This window comes from Macrosteles quadrilineatus, unplaced genomic scaffold (genome assembly GCF_028750875.1).
Source record: "Macrosteles quadrilineatus isolate MER2022 unplaced genomic scaffold, UCM_ALF_1.0 Scaffold_2__2_contigs__length_208266976, whole genome shotgun sequence".
Lineage (NCBI taxonomy): Eukaryota > Metazoa > Arthropoda > Insecta > Hemiptera > Cicadellidae > Macrosteles > Macrosteles quadrilineatus.
Genome location: NW_026542595.1, coordinates 127956849 through 127976988, shown reverse-complemented (window position 1 = coordinate 127976988; position 20140 = coordinate 127956849). Strand labels below are relative to the sequence as shown.

Here is a 20140-nt window from a genome sequence, read left to right as displayed (position 1 = left end):
TCACACAAATAATACTTTCGTGGATTGTTTTAACTCCGGTGTAACGCGGTCTTCTAAAAACTGTTTAACTTAACCCTCTAGGTTTGCTGCAACTGGTGCACAATATCTTTATATGTAAACAAAACACGAACGGGTAGTAGAACGTAGTAGATCAGGTATAGTAGAACGGGGAACGGCCCAACTGGATCATGTTCGCGAAGAAACTTGCCCGCTCTCAGCGCCTTCGATAGCTCAGTTGGTAGAGCGGTGGACTGTAGAGGCAAGATAGCTGATATCCATAGGTCGCTGGTTCAAATCCGGCTCGAAGGATTATCTTTTTGCTCGAGTTTGATAGATGTTGACATTTTCTTTCTGTTTCGTTAACAATTTAAATTCGGCTGTCGATCAAAAAATGTTTGTTTTATCTCTTTTGAGATTTTAGTGGTTAATCAGAAACGTATTTTAATTATTTTTGAATAGCGCAGACGATTTATTTGATTTATACAATTTGAATATTCACATATTCTATTTTGTAGGTTTAAAAGACTTAAATTAATGAAAATACTTGTATTTAGAAGAAAACTATCAAGTTTTGTGTTCATTACTACAATTGCGTGGATTTCGGTCGTGGAAGCGCCGGATCAATCCCCGCCGATCGCCTATTTATATATTTGCTATGTGGGAGTGTTGTGACTCAAGGCATAAACAAAAAAATCAAATATTTAATTATTTTTGTATATGCCTAGGGGTTCCGAGCTTATAGGCTGGATAATTGACTATAAAGTAAAAATTCTTATATTCGAGAATGTGAAATGTGTGATCTTCCCTCCGTAAAGATTTTAAAATAACAATAAAGTACATCCTTTATGATGAAGGCCTACTGGTTAAAATCTGTCAAATTAGTTAAGCTGACCAAGAAAGTAAAAACAAATTAAATTAAAATTTAGGTTTACAACCCTTGATATTTCCTCCTTACATAATTAAAAATTTAATACTTGCTAGATTTTCAGATATTCTAGCGGTAGCACTTAAAATGACAAGTGTAAAAACAGTTTTCAAGTAAAAATTGTCAAATTGTTTACTTGCTTATTTCAACGACCAGTCTTTGTAAATCTCAGTAATACATGTCTTAACAGTGAGCAAGGAATTAATGACAAATTAAGATTAATATACATTATATTGTATTTTCTTATAGAAAATTGTTTTATAAACTTTCCGGCTTGCAGTCTACTTACACATATTGAGATTTTGAGACATTTTGAGACAAGATTGAATTGAAATAAGTAAAACGAGTTAAAATCTTTGGCTCAGTGATTGGTTGGCCAAGGTATCTTCAGTCGCTAATGTTGATGGCAAATCTTATATGCAGATCTTGTGTGGGTTTGGCCAAGTATCTAATGCGATGCAAACAGTTTCTAATTAACATTCCTGCTTCACGCTCAGACTAACGAACTAACAGTTTGCTGTTGTTGTGTTCGTTGTCGATGTTGTTGCGATAAACTATGTCCGAAGACGGGTAGTTGTGTCCTAGGCAACATGTTTCAACGGTTCTTTCAATGGTGGAAGTGGTTAGGTAATTCTACGAGGTTTTGTTAAATAGTTATTTGTGTAACTAGTGTGCGAGTGGCACTTCGCTGCACATGAGAGAAATGTTTACGCTCGACCCGCTGGCGAGTGCAGCAAAGGCACTTTGCACTCGCGTTATATATTTTCCTACTTTTACTAAGTGTTGTCGTTGCCAACTTATTTTCAAGCGTACACGTATTTCGAGCCTAATAAAAGCACACTGTTTTGTGTGGTTTGGTTGGAATACTGGAGTGCGGAAAAAAATGAGTGCGGAAAAAGTAAGTAAATGAAACAATTAGGTACTTGGCTTACCTTTTCAGTGCAAGGAAGCCCACTTTGTCAGGTAACTGTAGGAAAATGCATTCTAAATCAACAACCATGATTGAGGGCCTTTTATGGTAGAGTTTAACTGCAGAAATCATGATCACATGTACGTACTGTAGTATCGCAACAGTAAGCAGAATGTGCTTATATGGAGCCGCCACTTTTCTTATACCAATTGTTAACCTACTTGTAGGCACGCCTGTGTTCAGTAATGGATTCTCGACTGTTATCATTGATATAGGACAAGGCGGTGGTGACATGTGTTAGGTCAGTGCTAAGTACATGCATTTGCTGTAATGTGGATTGGCCGGTTCTATATGTTAAGCTAAAATATGCATAGATACCTTCGTTTTTTTTTAGTAAACAAAAGATTGTTTGCTTCACGTTGTAGTTTTTCACGCCATAGGGGGTTTCATGTTTAGAACAACGTTCAAAGGGAGAAGAAAAAGTGTTTATATTCGATTTGTATCTGTGTAGTCCTGGATATCTTCTGGATTTTTTTATCTTCTCTGTCTTAACATTTGGGTTTTCGTGAATTGTGCAATGTGTCCTGGAATGTTGGACATTTTAAATTTGACAGTGTTGTTGGCTAAATATTATCCAAAATAGTTGCCCTTATTAGGACAATGCAGTTAATAATGTACGTCCATAATCTGGCTTACTGATGGTTGGGTCGTGATACAAAACCAAGGAAAATTGTATAACGAATTTGTCAGATGTGGAAAATATGCTATGTACTAAACTAGATGGTAAGCTTACGCAGTATAGATCGCCGAATTTTGATATGTTGAACTGGTAAAAAATACTGGCTGACGTGTTGGATTCATTGCAGCAATCTACCTTCGAAACGAACCATATATCGGCCAGCATTTTGGCCAGTCAACGCAGTCATTGTGGAAGACTTAGATTTAGAATTCTGGATTTAATTTTGGTTTAGGTAATTAGGTTGTGTTGAGGAATTTTAGGTCGGTGTTTTCACATGTCGGTATAATTCAACACCGCTAATTTTTCCCAATCCTCATCCCTTTTAGGCCACAAGTCTCCTGGAAATAATTTGAATAATCCTAGAAATACTTTTTAACCTGTGGAAACTCTTTACGGAGATCAATCCATCGTCGTATATTACCTCTTTGGCGATTGTTTATAGATAATTGTGTACCTGAAGAACGCAAGAGTTGTTAGAAAGTCGCAGGTGCAAGAGAAAGGAGCGACTATCAAGGCGACATGAATAGTTACTGCGCCGCCGCGCCGTCTGCGCCTGCGCCGTGTTTGTGTCACGGCCACGCCTCTAACACGGTTTTTGTTTACATTGTTTAATTTCGAAGATGATTATCAACAGAGGAATGTTCCCCGGCTTCTTTGTACGGTGCGCTCTTCAATTTAATCTCCACCTCGATAATTTTGTATTTATTTTGTAATTTTCGTGTGTTACGTTCTTCGACGATGTTAGGATATTGTGTAATCAATTCAATCGATTTAACAGCACATTCGGGTGTTTGTTTGCGCTGAATATTAATTTAAATGCCAGCTGACTCTTAGCAAGGGCCGTTTAGTAATCTAATGATTTTTTGAACAACGATATCAAAGTTATTTATTTAATTTCACATAAAATAAGTTGCTTTGCTTACGAACAATGCTTGATTTAGTACCAGAGGAAAAATATCCAAGATGTACATACCAGATTTATTTAAGTATCGTCTACGTTATTTTGTGTTTATGTGTGTTTGTTATGTCGTCTTGTCCAATCCTTAATGATGACCTAAATTTCGAAGGACTACGTAGTCTATTTTTTGGACCTTAGGGCGTATTATAACCGAAACACAGTGTTACTCCACAACTATAAAGGATCAATTGACTGTGCACGTGCAAAATCAACCTAAATGCTATATAACTTTACCCAACATTTTACACAACCTAGTTCCTTCGAGCTCTTCTGATCTAGTTACAACAATCGGGCTATCTCGGATACAGACGAGGGCGGTAATTGTAGGGCTGAAATGAACACTCCCTTCCATCTCAGGATCTTCTCATATTTCATTACAATAACTACAGTAATTCACTCTTCCTCAGTTGTATAATAGGCTTCATAGCACTAGTAACCACAATGCATCGCATCTTGAAACAAAAACTAGATTATAATTCTGAAACAATTGTTGGGAACTGTGTTTCATTGAATCGGTCGATTGTTTCAAATCACACGTTCACAAATATTGGATCTTGTAGAGACACGGGATTTATTTTATACTTTCAGAAACACTTTTAATATCAAGACATAAACACTTCGGCCAAAATCTGTTGTTTGGACATTGTTGTTGGGGACATTTTGACTAGAGAAAGTTGTAAATTGATATTTTTCATCATATTAAAGACAGCAGTTTTTAATACATGCGTTGCGGGTCTAAAGTACTCTTCAAGTCCCTATGGAAAAAATCAGCTGTTGTAATCAGTTGTAAACTTCGATTGATCACTATTTCGTCATCCGAAATTGTCGAACAGTTGCTTATTTTTCATTAGCAAATATTAAAAACTAGCTAGTGAAACTTGAGCTCCGGTCGAAAAAAGCCACTTTACGCCCTAGTGATGAAATATACTATATTGTAGGCCTACTATGCCATTCATCTGTTCAGAACATATTTTAATTTGTAAAACTTTTTACGTGTTTGTAGTGTAGAATGGAGTAAGATGCCTTGTGTAGCTTTGTTACTATGATCAGCTGTTTCATTGTTGGATTATTTAAGCCAGTATCAAGTTAAGCAGCTCGGTAAAAAAGCTACCGATCTCTCTCAAAATCAAACCTGCAATCTTATGATCAATATCCGATTTATGACTACAACTGGAAACATCGCAAGTTTCAATTCCATTGTTCATGGCGAAGAACGATCTACTAAATCGTCAAGTTTCGTGCAGGAATTCGGAACTGTTCGTTGTTTGGTGGATTTCTAGAAGAGATTTTGATTGAGAGCTAAGCTGAACACACCACGGCAACAATGGTAATAATGGCAATAAGCCTCGGGCTGCGGCGCTCCCAAAGATCTCAAAGAGAGATTTTGTTCCTCAATAGAATACAGATTTTGTGTTCACTAAACGTAATCACGTGTTGGTTTTATCAAACACAATTTCACATGCTAACTCTAAATTCCTCATCGGAAGTATACAAGGTTTCCAACTGGAATCTTGTGAGTTTTGGAAATGGTTGAAAAGTCCTTGACTTTTACTATGCGTCCAGTCATTTAGTTTTATCCCGAAATCTACATTACATTGTTTCTTAAAGCTTATTTTACGAGTTCAGCTGCCTTGGCATTTGTTTATTTGTGTGTAGGCCAATGACAAATGGTATCTGAGTCTGAATCAACTTCGCTTGGGTTGGAATCGAACCAACTATTGACAGAATTACCACGCATCCTGGAAACCTGGAATCACAGACTAGGGTCCTAGAGTGTGCTAAAATAAAGCGTGCCCTGGAAACCACCTTGAATTTTACTTTGTGCTGAAGTAAAGTTTTGCCTTGGAAATTAAGTTAATTTGAATTGGAGTTTTGATTAATTTATTTCTTATTCCATGGAATTTCTGTTTTCTTTGTATGCAATGTACTGCAGTATTTATAACTGTTCTGGTGGCCAGATGATGTACAATTTAAAAACGTACTAGTCTAACACATTAGTAGGATAGTTTTCTGTCCTCTATCCAAAAAAGGTTTCCGTTTTTATGTGAAAGTTAATTTATTTTTTAGTAGGGGTTTTAGTTTGAAAATAATCCGTGTTGAAATACCCCTAATGTTTTGGAAAACCATGTCCACGGAACGTCCTAGATTTGTTTAACCTCAAACGGTTAGGCCTACCTTGGTTGAGAACATGAGCGTTTCCTTGAACAATAGTGTCAGTGATGTAGGGTGAGATCATCATTGCCACTCCCTCTGCGGCGTAGTGTTGTTGGCCTTGATGTAGGTAATCATAACCATCATCATCCTCATCGGTCAATTGGTGAGTGCGCGGGACTCCTGCCCTTAGGACACAGGTTCGAATCCCGCCAAACACAAATAGGCTTAGCCTCGTAATGATGACTTGACCTAGTGATTCGTAACCCACCTTGTGTTGTTGGATACGTTGTCTTAAAGTTCTGGGTTCTAATCCGGCCAGTCACCGATGGATTTTAGCTAAGTGCTGCGTGTTAATGACGTGATCCAATGATTCGGAACCCACCTGAGAATTAAAATCAGAAACACTTTAACCTAGATTTAAAAAAACAGTATATAAAATGCTTAAAGCTTAGTATGAAATAAAGAATATTGCAAAATTGTATAAAAATATATGTATTTTAACAACAGTGTATCTATTCTCCATAAGAATAATATGGAATTTTAAATTTAATAGTGTTTTTAGCGAATTTCCCTATAGGGAAGTAGCTATTACCGTAGGTCTCATGGTAAGACCTAAGCCCGGGACCGATTTACTTTTTCATTTTGATGTCCCCAGAGGCCAAAAACACCATTCGTTCAAATTTATATATATATATATGTGTGTGTGTCCATCCGCACGATAACTTGAGTAATTTTTGTCCGATTTTGATAAAATTTGGTTTGAAGGTGTAAGGCAGGATAAACTTGAATGAGTTCGCGAACCAGCATGATCGGACTATGGGAACGGGGGTTTATGGGGGGTTTTATGGGGTAAAAATAGGTTTTTCCCATTTTGACCCTAAAAACACAAAATTTCACAATTTCTTTTTAAACCATTTTGTAGAGCTTAAAAAACAAATAATTTTGTATATTGAAGCGTTATTATGGGCCTAATTGTTACGGAGAAAATTCAAAAAAATTGTAATTTTAAAATTCCCATGTTATTCTTATGGAGAATAAGTCAACTGTTGTAGTTTGCTTGTTTATGAACATATTTTGATCAAATTTGGAAAATACATTAATTTCTTACTAAACCATAGTACCTTTTAATATTTTACATTAAAAAAAACTTGTTTACCCTCCCTGTTGCAGCAAACCTAAGTACTCATTAAACTAATTCTGTTTAAATAGGGAATAAATGTGATATTTTTAAGGAGACAATTTAGTTTAAATCTAATCAGGCAGATGGAAATTCGCTAAGTCTGCAGGTTTGCTGCGGCGGTGGTATTGTAATTTTATACGTAACTATTAAGAGTCCTTGGACTCTAGAGGCCATCTTGGATGATTCCAAACAGCTGCTGAAGAGTTAATTACCATCCAAAAAAATAGTTTTTTTTAAACACCAAAAGGATTATAATTTAAATATCTTGTATACTATGAGATTAAAAATTGTCTTTGTTGTTTTGAATTGATTTCCAAGGGAGTTCATGGAAGCCAACGGCCATCTTGGATTTGCCCGCCATAAGAGCAATGTTAATTTTGTTATTATTAAACAGCCGCTGAAGAGTTATTTACTATCTCAAAATATTTTTTTCAAATACCAAAGTGATTGTAATTTAAATATCTAGTATACTGTGGGATTAAACATTTTCTTTGTATTTTTTAAAATTGTTTTATGAGTTAGAACGTCTAGGCTCTAAGGACTAATTGTATAACTCCCTTTTTCGTGGTCAAAAATCTTGAATAAACAAGTCTAGGCGTTGATGACACGACCCGCACAACATGAACGTAGCAGGACTGCATCTACTAGATCGAAGGCGTTCGTATCTTTCATTTGCGCTGACGACGTGATTTTGTAATATATCGATTGCATTTTTTATAGCAATGTTTGAAGTTCACATTTCAAAAATGGGGTAAAGCAAAGGCTACTATTGTTATAAACAATACTACTGAAACTTTAGGTTATTGAAAAACATATTTTTTGGGGGTTTGGATAGGATAGTTTACTTAAAAACACCATTCCCGCAGCAAACCTGCAGAGTGCAGGCTAAGCGAATTTCAATTTATATGATGGAAATTTGACTCATTTTCATAAACAAGTCATATTTATTCACTATAACATTTTTTATTGAGTACTTAGGTTTGCTGCTTAGGCGAATTGAAAATGATTCAATCATGCGAATAAAAATTTGCTTAGTCTACAGGTTTGCTGAGGTAGTAACATTTTGTCAGTTCTATGTTCTATTGTACAACTCATGTAGAAAGATAACCTTTGTGATTAGAAGATACTCTAATAATGGTAGAAGGTAATAATGGTATATAATGTACCTATAGTGGCACTGGCAGGTCTAGCGGGGGCTTGCTACAATAGCTAAAGCCCTCCCATTGGACCGTGGAAAATTAATTTAAACATATATTTCGTCCTAAAATGTTAACAAAGGTTTTTGGAGAGGTACAGTTAACAATAGCTTTAAAAAGTCATCAAACTGCTTTAAAAAACAAAATTTTCCATGCCAACTCCCAGACAGTTTCAGGCTCTTCTTTTGTTCCAAACCCTCCAGAACCCCCCTGGAAGCCTCCCCTTGACAAGGTCCTAGAACCGCCACTGTATAGTGGTGATGTAAAAATATTACCTTAGTAGTGGAGAACTACCGGTTTTACCCCACTTGGGGCACGTTTTCCCATAAGAAATAACATGGGATCATTTTTTGGCCACTAAAACCAAATATCCTGATCTTTGCCTAAATATCCCTATATAATTGTCAAACCTTATTTCTTACTTATTTCCCATAAATATATTCGATATTAAGCTAAAAAAGCTATTTCTTATATTTATTGACCCTTACAAGTGTAAATGTAGAGTAGTGGCGAACCCAGAAAGAGTCCTCACTTTAGGCACGTTTTCCCCATAAGAATAACATGGTGGGCGTTTTTTGGCCACCAATCCTAAAAATCCTGCCCACGGCCTATACTCCTATATTAATGTTCAATACCATTGTACAACTTCATTACTATTTCAAATCCACATCCATTCACAAGTATATTCTCAAAATCATCAACTTGACAGTGCGAGGTTTGTACGTGAACTCAGGCGCGCTCCCGGCTCACGGCGCGCTCCCTTGGACATCCTTAGTGGAAATCCACGAGTTCTGGCTACTTGGGAACCCAAGCCATTTGACATACAATAAATCACCCTTCCTCCTAATTACCTTCTCTACCAAATACATGTCTTTATACTTGGTCTTTAACAACTCCTCTGTATAGAAGCCTCCCCTGATTATATTACCATTTTCATCTTTCAAGATATAAGTCACAGGCTTTGTATTCTTAACTTCTGCTATTGTAAATAGCTCACCTGTCCAATTTGGAGTATATCCTTTACTAAAAACATGTTTATACTTGGAAATCCTCACACTATCACCCACCTTATATCTTGGCTTTTTAACTTGCACTACTTTAGAAGTCAACCTCTCATGCACATATTTACTATTCTTAATATTCACTTGGTTAGGCTTCATACCTATAGATCTATGCACCTTATTATTATATTTTCGAATTAACTTTGGAAGTAAATCCAACCATTTATAACTTCCCTGAGCACTAAATTCCCTATATAACCAATTTTTTAAAGTTCTCTGAAACCTCTCCACAATTGCAGCCTTAGTTGTAGAAAAAGTGTGATAGTGATTAATATTTAAGTTTTTCATTAGTTTGCTAAAATATTGATTAAAAAATTCTTTTCCATTGTCAGATTGAATGTTTTTAACCCCCTTTGGTAGAATGGTTTTAATGGCTTCTGTAACCACTAACCCTGTCTTATTCTTTAGTGGAGCAGCATAAGCTTTTTTAGAAAATGTATCTATTAAAGTTAAAATATATTTATTGCCAGAATTTTCTCTAGCATAGTTTTGCATATCAATTAAATCTATTTGTATGGTTTCGTTTATACCCAATACTTTAAAAGACCTTCTAATGAAATTCTTTCTTGCAGGCTTATGAAGTTCGTATGCAATTTCATTCATTTTTTATAACATCATCCTTTCCTGTAACTCTAAATACATCACCATTAGCCCCAATCAATAGATTATCTTCCATTCTTTTAAATACATAGTTTTCTGGTATATATGGTCTATTATCTATATACTTAAATCCACTCAAAGATGTGGGGTCAGCAACTAATAAATCAGGATTGTATTCCATCAAATTAAAATTTTTTTCTCCATACACAAATTTCGATCCATCGTAATGCATAGCTTGTGACATTAGACAAATATCATCCAAATGTTCCCCTTCTGGTAGATTCCTTATAAATTGTTTTTTGGCATCCCAACATTTTTCTTTTTTATCAAAAGTTATAGTCTGTTCTTTTATAACACAGTCAGTTTCATCAATGGCAGGTTTAACACGTACTAACCTTTTATTATAAAAACTCCAATAGCCTGCTTCCATTTTTGGAACTTGTGAAACATTCACAGCATCTTTACTATCTGTACCTTCTATCAAATTGCTAAGTTTCTGTTTCTTAGCATTCCAAACACCATTCTCTGATTCTAAAAATTCATAATTATTATCATCTTGTACAAATTTACCATCTTCTTTTCGTATTAAAGTCTGTTGTAAAGTGGGCACATCATTTAAACTTTCACCCTTTTCTACATTAGTAATTTTCCGTTTCTTAGCATTCCAAACACCATTCTCTGATTCTAAAAATTCATAATTATTATTGTCTTGTACAAATGTACCACCATCTGTTCGTATTAAAGTCTGTTGTAAAGTGGGCACATCATCTAAACTTTCACCCTTTTCCACATTAGTAATTTTCTGTTTTTTAGCATTCCAATTTTATTCTTAGATTCTAAAAACTCATATTTAGTTTTACCTTGTAAAAAGACATCACCTTTTCTAGTTAATGTCTGTCTCAAAGTTGATACATCATCTACAAACTCCCCATCTTTAACATTACCAATTTTACGGTTTAAACCATTCCAACTATCGTCTTGTAAATTTAAAGTAGGTTCACTACTAGCCCTGGGTTCTGCAGGCTTATTATATGGATTATATAAACGATAAAATTTATCAATAAACATATTTTTATTTAATAAATAATTCCACTTTCTCTCAATTCCTCAATAATGGAATCTATTTCATTATCCACTCCTGAGTTACCGGCTTGGCGACTTAGCCAAAGAAGTCTTAACCTATCTACAAGCTCATTAGGATCATCCCAATAAATATAGTCTATTTTATTACCAGTCACTTGTCTCAAACCTTCACCAACAGATTTAAATAGAGGTTTAATTATATTAAGATATTTAGTATGTCTATTACTTGAAATTGGTGCACCATCTTTGTAACTCTTTAAATGTCCATTTGTAGCTTCCAAAATCTCTTTATAATTTTGCAAATCAGCCTGAGTATAGTTCTCAGGTTCTTTTAATGTTAACAATTCCCATAAACCTTTTGTCCCCTTGTAGGTTTTATTTGCAACTGTAACATCATCATTGCCAATATCAACTTCCTTATTTCCAATAAAAAATTTATTTGCTTCTCGTCTAATACCATATGTAGTGTCTGTCATACTACTTTTACTGAGGTAATTTCCTAAATAGTCTGATGCTAAAAGACCAAAATCTAATTTCTGTGGGGTGGATGGTTGTAATGGTTGTAATGGTTGTAATCTTGGTATCATTGATATTCTAGATGGAGTCATTGGGAGTATCTCCATTCGAGGCCTCTCTGATGTGATTTTCTTTAATTCTTGTAATGGCTCTATTAAAGGTTGGAATGTTTGGAACCTCTCTTCAGCCTCTAGAAACTTGCCACGTTTTAAAGCTCTATATTTCTCTCGTATTTGATTTGCAGAGTCAACCAATTCTTGTTGAATGTTTTTCATCTTTTATTTACATTTTATTTATCTCATTTGACAAAGGATTGTACTCAAACACTTTATCATGTATTATCAAACAATATGCAGATGTATTTGCTGGTACATTTTCTGCAGTTTCAATCTCTAATTTAATATCAACAATTCCTTCCTTTACTGTTTCATTCTGTCTAGAACAGTCTATTACAATTAGTGGATATTTCTTCATAAACTCAGCCCTACTAATCATAGGATCTGGGATAGTATTATAGTAAGTCTCTCTAAACCTCATAAACATCTCATAAGCTTTAGAGACATCTCCATTTTCAAAGTCGAGATTTAAATCACTATAAGGATAATATTCAGAGTTTAAAAATACTTTGAGATTTTTTAATTTACAGTGATCAAATTCATCAGTTATTTTTCGTGCACTATTATCCCTAGCTGTTTGGAAACCAAATATAATATACCTAGGCTTCTCCAAACTTGAAGACGTCTTTACTGACCATGTATGTCTTGTGGTATTGGGATATGATGGAAGTTCATGCAGCTCTAAGCTTCTAAATGCAATTTGCAAATTTTTATTTTGCAATAACATCTTTTGTAATTGTAACTTCTCTCCATCTGATGGTATCACATGTGGCATCACCCATTGAATTGAGTTAAGTGTAATTTTAGGAATCAAATCAGCAGTGCCACTGGCTGGAGCTTTAGCGGTTGTTAATATACAATTCAAATCATTTTTGGATCTTTTCAACACCAATTCTTGTTTGACATTTACTAATACCTTATTAAAATCCTCGAATACACCCATTAACAGCTCTAATGGCAAACATGTACTAAACTTGCCACCTTTATGGAACTCTTTTAAATTCGTGTCTGAATCAAATGCTACATTTGTCAATTTAGTTGTTTTATTGTAAGAGCTCAATATTTTCATAAGACTAAAAATTCCTGGGTTTCTTACAATGTCTATTTCCTTACCTGCAACTTCGTATCTAATTTCATCAAATAAGAACGCAAATGCATTATTTATAAAATGACCTTTATCATGATTTTCAATTTCTCCCTTAATATACAGATAACTCCTACATGGCAGAGTTAGCAAATCTTGATTATTAATACATATTCGAATTTCATCAGAATTATTTATTGCTAAAGTATTGTGGGGAACATAGGAGTGATTTGTAATTTTAAACACACTATCGTCGAATTGGGATTTCCCTGTAACGTCTAGAAAATCTTCCATTTTTATTAATAGAAAATTTTAACTTTAGTCCTATTGATTTTAGGAACCTAGCATTTTGTACACTTATAGATAAATTCTTATAAATTCTCATATCTTTTTTATATGACAAGTAATTGTAGTTTCTTCTCCGTTAAAGTCAATTGCCTTGTCGTGTTGATCGGCAAATGTAATACTGACAACATCTAAACTTCTCTTATTTACAGGAAAATATATAATATTTCTTGGAACTTCGATAATTTTGTAGCCAGGAGGAGCTTCTGGATAAAAGCTATGTATGGTGTGTGATTTTTTTCCGTTTAAATAGGACCCGTTTGCAATATTACATTTTACTCTAATCACATTTACATTATTAATGTTTATTTTATTTGTAGATTCAAACTGAACACCAGGAGTAGAAACACCTTTAAATCCCAATAAAACAGACCCTAAACATGGTTTTGTAAAATCAAACACGTGGTTAGAAAGTAATGTCGCTTTCATAGTTTTATTATTAGCTGTAAGGAAAAAGTCTGGGATTTGCTTTTGAATTTCCTTTGCAAGCTCAACCACCTCATATGTTCCTTCAGAAATTTCTATTGTAACTGGAGCTTTGTGGTCATAATAGAAAACATCATCACCTTCTCCAATGGTTAATTTGTTGCCTTTAAGTTGATTTAATTTTGGAATAAGCCCTTTGAATAAAAGTTTGACTTTAGTATTAATTAATGCTTCTCCATTTTTATGTATTATAACTTTAAGTTTACCATCTAATAACTGGTTTAAATCATCAACTAAGATCTCTCCCTTTGGTAATGTTTTTTTCTCTACTTTGTAATATGTTAAAGTATTAAGTGGTTTTTTTACATTAAATATAGAATTATAACTTTGAAAATCTACTAATCCAATTACATAATCATCATTTAATTCTATGGGAGGAAAGAACACTGACTTTAGCTCTGGCTCTGTACCCGAAAATGTTATAGTAAATGAATCCATTTTTATAAAGAATATATAAATGATAAACATAAAATTCCACAAAGGGAACTATTTAAATCTTGTATTTGATCAGTTGTATAGTAGATTTTATATCCCTCAAAATATTTAATTACTTCTTTTGGAGGTTGGATTCCAAATGGGTCAAAATAAATTACAATTTCTTTATTTTTACGATATGCTGTCCAATGTGTGCCAGATGAACTGTCTAAATTAACTATTCCGCACTCTTTTACTCTTGGTTTTAGATTTTTTAGCTCGTTTTTTAGGTACACCCCCCGGAAGTGAGGCACGTCTTTTGCGGCCTCTAACAGCTGGTAGTTGTCCATCTTTTTTATTAAATTTTAATCCCATTCCCATTTTTGCTTTTGCCTTCATTAAATTTGTCACGGCGTAAGCAGCAGCTCTTTCAGCAAGATTTGCGTCATTCGCCGTTACTCTAGTCCAAGCTAAGTCTGCTAATCTCATGTCTGCTTTGTTCCGAGCAGCGGTATCGGGATTATTCATGTAGAATATGTCATGCTCTTTACAATAAGAGTCTAGTTTATTTTTTGGAGGTACATTTTTAGCTAAATTCTCACGTACATTCGTTCCAGGTCCACAGTACCGATATGATGGTATGTGAAGTGGGAATGGAAGGTTATTTATAAGAGTATTCAATAACCCTCGACCCCTGTAAGGCTTTAGGAATAAACCTTTGCCCTTTTTACATGTTTTCTTATTATCATTTTTTACCATTTTTATTATATAGAAAATGTCTTTTATTCAACAAAAACATAAATTTAAAATAGTACATACTAAGGAAAATATACCAAAGAAGTTGGGTCTATTTCCTACCAATATTCGATGTGTTATTTGTGGTCCAAGTGGAAGTGGAAAGACGGTTGTAATTTACAATTTAATTGTAAGAAAGGAAGGATTAAAATTTACAAACTTATATTTAATATCTAAATCGTTAGAACAAGAAAAATATAAAAAAATAATTGAAATATTTAATTTGTGTGACGAAGTGAAATTACACACGTTTACTGACTGTGAAATCACACCAAATGACGTAAAATCACAGTCAGTTGTTGTATTTGATGACATAAATAGTCCAAATATTACACAATTTTTCTCAATGGGTCGACATAAAAATATTAACTGTTTTTACTTGTGTCAATCTTACAGCAAAGTACATAAACATTTACGTGATAATGTAAATTTCATAATATTATTCAAACAAGATGATTTAAATTTAAAACATGTATATAACAATCATGTTGGTAATGATTTTTCATTTAACCAATTTAGAAATCTCTGCCACCAATGTTGGGATAAAACTAAATATGGCTTTTTCGTAATAGACAAAGAAAGGTCGAAGAATAATGGCAAATATAGATTTATGTTTGATCAATTTTATAATGACCAAGAGCAAGGGTGTTGATGCCATCTTCTAGAATAAACCTCTTGTCATCGTCAAAGGATAGTACTTTCTTATTCATGGTCAAGGTTTGAAGGTGATGATTTGTAGATTTAATTCTTGTCACATTCTCATAGTAGTCTTGACCAGTTGCAAGACAGTTTAAATAATGTTGATGTCTAAGGAGATGTTTAACTGTGGCACCATCAGCTCCTTTAGCTTTTTTGACCTCTAAAGCTTGCTTGTCTTCTTCATATAACCATTTTAGAGGAATATAAGAATATAACTTTGGTCTTAAACCACAATATTCATACATAATATGACCATCTAATTCATCTTTAAACTTGCCAGTGACTTTTTTATTTTTATCAGAGTATAAGAAATGGTCTTTACTATATCCAGAGGTATCAAAATAGTGCAAGTCACATTCTATTTCCTTGTAAAAGTCCTCTGTAACTATAGAATACATTAAAGAATCTGTATCAGTCATTAGAAATCTTTTATTCTTAAATTTTGACATATAATTATAGTGGAAATCATACATTATTACTTTACTAATATCTAAAATGGTCATTCCCAAATATATTGGTTTATTAAACTTTACAACTAATTTATTTAAATGTATGGCATGTAAATTGTTATCAAACTTTTTGCTACAATCAAACCTTGGATTAGTGACATATTTTGTTAATAATGACTCATCCTTGAGATATATATCACGAAACTTTCGTTGATTCATAATTGTCCGACCAAAGAGACTATTATTTAACAATTTGTAAAAGTCTTTTTCGAAATCATTTTTAGCACATTTTCGTTTTTCAATATTAAAATTAATATAGGGTGCAAGCCATTTTGATTGTCTAAATTTTAAAATTCTATGGTATTTTGTAGCAACCAAACCCAATTCCTCATATTTTTGTAATGCTTTATAATGTAAAATATATTTAGTTTTGTCATTTAAATTAGGTATTAATTTGCCATTCATTTTCTCAGGTGCTAATGGATAGTCATTATGTAAATCATGTAAGCTTTTATCATATTTTAAATCAACTTCTAAAATATATCCAAACTCATCATTTTGATTGTATTTGTAGTCTATCTCATTTGTCCAACGAAATCCATCCACGGGTAGTGTCTCACACATAGCTGTGGAGTATAGCGAGTTACAATCTAAATATATTAAATATACACTTTCTTGATTGGGATCATAATGTTTGCCCATATATCTATTATTGGCTTTAGCGTAACGTGTGGAAATCATACTGACTCCTCCTCTGATTGCACTTTCTATGAACAAATGCATGTCAATATCTTGAAATAATTGTAATTTTATACCAGTCATTCTAAGACAGGCTTCCCATGTTAGTCCTGGAAGTGAATACATATGTACGGGGTCAAGTTTGTAATCTTTTAAACACAGGTCTCTAAATGTCTCAAAGACATCAGCCAGTAGCAATACATCTGTTTTAAGATATAAATCATGATATTCTTGTAAATTGTTTATATTAAAATGGGTCCAGACATTTTTAGCATGTTCATATTCAATGGGAGAGATATGTTCTTTAGTTAAAGTACTATAACATTTTTCAATTGGAGGTAGAGACTCTGCGAACTTATCTGGTCCCGTCATATATTCATATGGAAATACGCCTTTACGTTGTAGTAGTGGATTGTCTATGAATCTAAATGTATTTAAATTGGAAGCTAATTTGTATAATGGAAGGGACAAAAAGTTATAGGAATCTAAAAATACTAAATCATCAATAGAGAATGAAATGTACTTTTCCATATCCTTGGCTATGCAATTTAATTTACGATCTAACTTTGCATATTTTCCCAAGTGTTGCATTATTAAATGTCCATCATAATTTTTCAAGTTATGGAAGAATATTGGTATTTTCTTTGTTACTTTATAGTTTAAATTACAATCATTATGGGTAGCTCCACGGTATTGGCCAGATGAATGACAATGATCTCTCACCCTATCAAAATATAGGGGCTTTTCACAAATGTGACAATGCGTTGAGTTTTGGAAAGACGCCTCTTGCTCTGGAGTCATTACCAGGGGAATATATATCGCCATTTGACTTTTAATATAATCATAAGTCTCAAATAATCTTTTGAAAAACACATCCATAACATTTTCACCACTGTACAACTCTTCAGAAATAATCTTAGACTCTTTCACTACAACAAATGCAAATCCAGATGGAGTATGTATATTAGAGTTTATAAAGCACTCAAAATCAGCATAAATTACAAATGGGGCTTTAAGTTGATATTTATAATTTTTAAATTGTAATGTATCTTGTTTAGACATTTCCACTCGTTGGGCGTCAAAGTTTTTACAATATGTTGCATGATGTTCTAATATATCATTAGTGTAAAAATGTTGCAAACACAACTTACAAAAATGCTTTTTATGGTCATCTTTTGTAGAGTGGAACATTAACTTATCAAAATCACGAATTAAACAGTAATGTGATTTACGACCTTCTTGTAATAACAATAGATCTACATGATTATTACTATTTAGTTTGGTTGTTCTTAATGGATATATAAATTTATCATATTCAACCCCAAATACATTAATACTTATATCATTCTGTGTTTCAAATTTATCTATATCAGATATTTTCACAGGATACTTTATGTTTGTCATATTCAACTGACTTTCATAGGGTACATAATTAGAAACCCTTTCAGCATGTTCATTAGAGTTCCTTGGATGTAAAGCTGCTAAAATCGACCAAAGGAAGCATTTATTGTCAGCATTTTTAATATTTAAAACTGCATGTTTTGATTGAATACTTTTTGGTGTAGGGATATATGACTTTGGAGTTAGGGGCTTATACTTGTAAACATGCAGCTGCCAATATTTAGTATGGTCATATATCCATCCACTGCCTTGGGCTTGATATTTGTGTATGGAAGCGTCAATCTTTAAAAGTGCATTTTCAATTTGAGGCTTTAAATCTCTCTTCTCAATAGTTAAGGTAGTAAGGCTTCTAAAATCTGCAATACATTCTTTTTCATTGACTAATTTTCCATTTTGATCCATTGAATATTTTATAAATTTGATTCTCCTAACTAACGTCCATTTTATCGGAAGAGGACAAGACTGAAGAGTATTTTTAAGGTCAGCTCTAATCGATTCACCAACAAATTTAATCATTGTATATGGACATTTGATGCAAGAATTGCTGTGTCTTTTAAAATGTCCAACAACATTCGTTTTACAGAAATTACAAGTCTTATGATTTTGTAATATATGTGATTTTAAAGCCACATTATTATCACAGATTAAATTGCAAACCTTGCACAGTTTCACCTTCATTTGATGAATTACCTTGTAGTGGCGAATAAGGTTACTTTTGGTGGAGAGCAACATGGAGCAGTGTTGACAGGTGGGCCTCATGGTCCAGAATGAAATATCACCCGAATGTCACTTCTATTTATAGAATTTTCGAAAATTTCAAAATTTTTAAAATTTAAAAAAATTAGATTAGAAATTAAGAATTACTTCAACAGGAGGTCACCCACCCAGGACTAGACCAGTAGAGACGAGAAGCCTGACCGTAGGTCGGGAGCACGACCAGGAGCGCGCCATGAGCCGGGAGCGCGCCCGAGTTCGCGTACAAACCTCGCACTGTCAAGTTGATGATTTTGAGAATATACTTGTGAATGGATGTGGATTTGAAATAGTAATGAAGTTGTACAATGGTATTGAACATTAATATAGGAGTATAGGCCGTGGGCAGGATTTTTAGGATTGGTGGCCAAAAAACGCCCACCATGTTATTCTTATGGGGAAAACGTGCCTAAAGTGAGGACTCTTTCTGGGTTCGCCACTACTCTACATTTACACTTGTAAGGGTCAATAAATATAAGAAATAGCTTTTTTAGCTTAATATCGAATATATTTATGGGAAATAAGTAAGAAATAAGGTTTGACAATTATATAGGGATATTTAGGCAAAGATCAGGATTTTTGGTTTTAGTGGCCAAAAAATGATCCCATGTTATTTCTTATGGGAAAACGTGCCCCAAGTGGGGTAAAACCGGTAGTTCTCCACTACTTACCTTTAATATATAAATTAGTTACTAAAAAGACCATGGCCCTTTATTCATGATTAGTTACTAATATCAAGAATTTCATTTTACACATTTTGATGCAGAAAGAGTCAGTGGAGTTGGCCCTGAAGCTGTTGGATGGCTCTGATGTCAGAGGTCACTGCATCTCAGTGGAGAGGGCAAAGTTCACCATGAAGGGACAGTACGACCCGACACTCAAGCCTAAGAAGAAGCGGAAGAAGGATAAGGAGAAACTGAAGAAGATACAGGAGAAGTAAGTAACTGATTCTGCCTAGGTTTAGAATTGTCTTGAAATTGTATACTTTTGGCAGGGTTTTTTTCTTACAATTCACTCTTAGACACTGAAGTTGACTTCCAATCAATGTGAAACAACCATGGATTTGTTTCAACTAGTTGAATGAGGTTATTACAAAGCAAGCTAATGCTATTAGTAGTCTTACTTTCTATATCAACCAGATGCCATAATTTTTTTTCTTTCTTAAAAATAACGTAGTTCCATGAGCCAGACATAGGTTGTGCTAGTGTCTAACATTCTATTTTCTATCTAATATTTCTGTCAATGGGATAGTTGATGTGACATTAAAGATGCTATATTGTCGTCCTAACAGTTTGACTTGGTTAAAAAGTCCAAATATTCAACAGAAATGGGTAATTTACATCAGTGCAATCTGTCAGTGGGGCAACTAATTCCATTTTTACATAAAAACTGGCGAAATGTGGATGGAATATCTAGTTTTTTCAATAGTCAAAACTATTACGGTTAAGTTGCTGATGGCTCGTTGATAATTGAACCGACACCATTGAACCATAAGCTTTGGGGAGTTCTGGGACAAGCGAATATTTAAGTTTCTAGAG

At 33.8% G+C, this 20140-nt stretch overlaps 1 protein-coding gene and 1 non-coding gene across 3 annotated transcripts in view; both read left to right on the top strand.

Annotated features, from left to right (window-relative positions):
• The window catches only part of LOC128986657 (HIV Tat-specific factor 1 homolog), an 89249-nt gene that overhangs the window by 67486 nt on the left and 1623 nt on the right, over nucleotides 1-20140 (top strand). For both annotated transcript variants that reach the window (XM_054407132.1, XM_054407131.1), the window contains exon 6: nucleotides 19369-19538. In XM_054407132.1, coding sequence (XP_054263107.1) covers nucleotides 19369-19538 — 170 coding nt within the window. The remainder of the gene's footprint in view (nucleotides 1-19368; nucleotides 19539-20140) is intronic.
• Nucleotides 221-309, top strand: Trnay-gua (transfer RNA tyrosine (anticodon GUA)). Its single transcript is given in 2 exon segments — nucleotides 221-257; nucleotides 274-309. It is a non-coding gene; the product is annotated as a tRNA-Tyr (tRNA).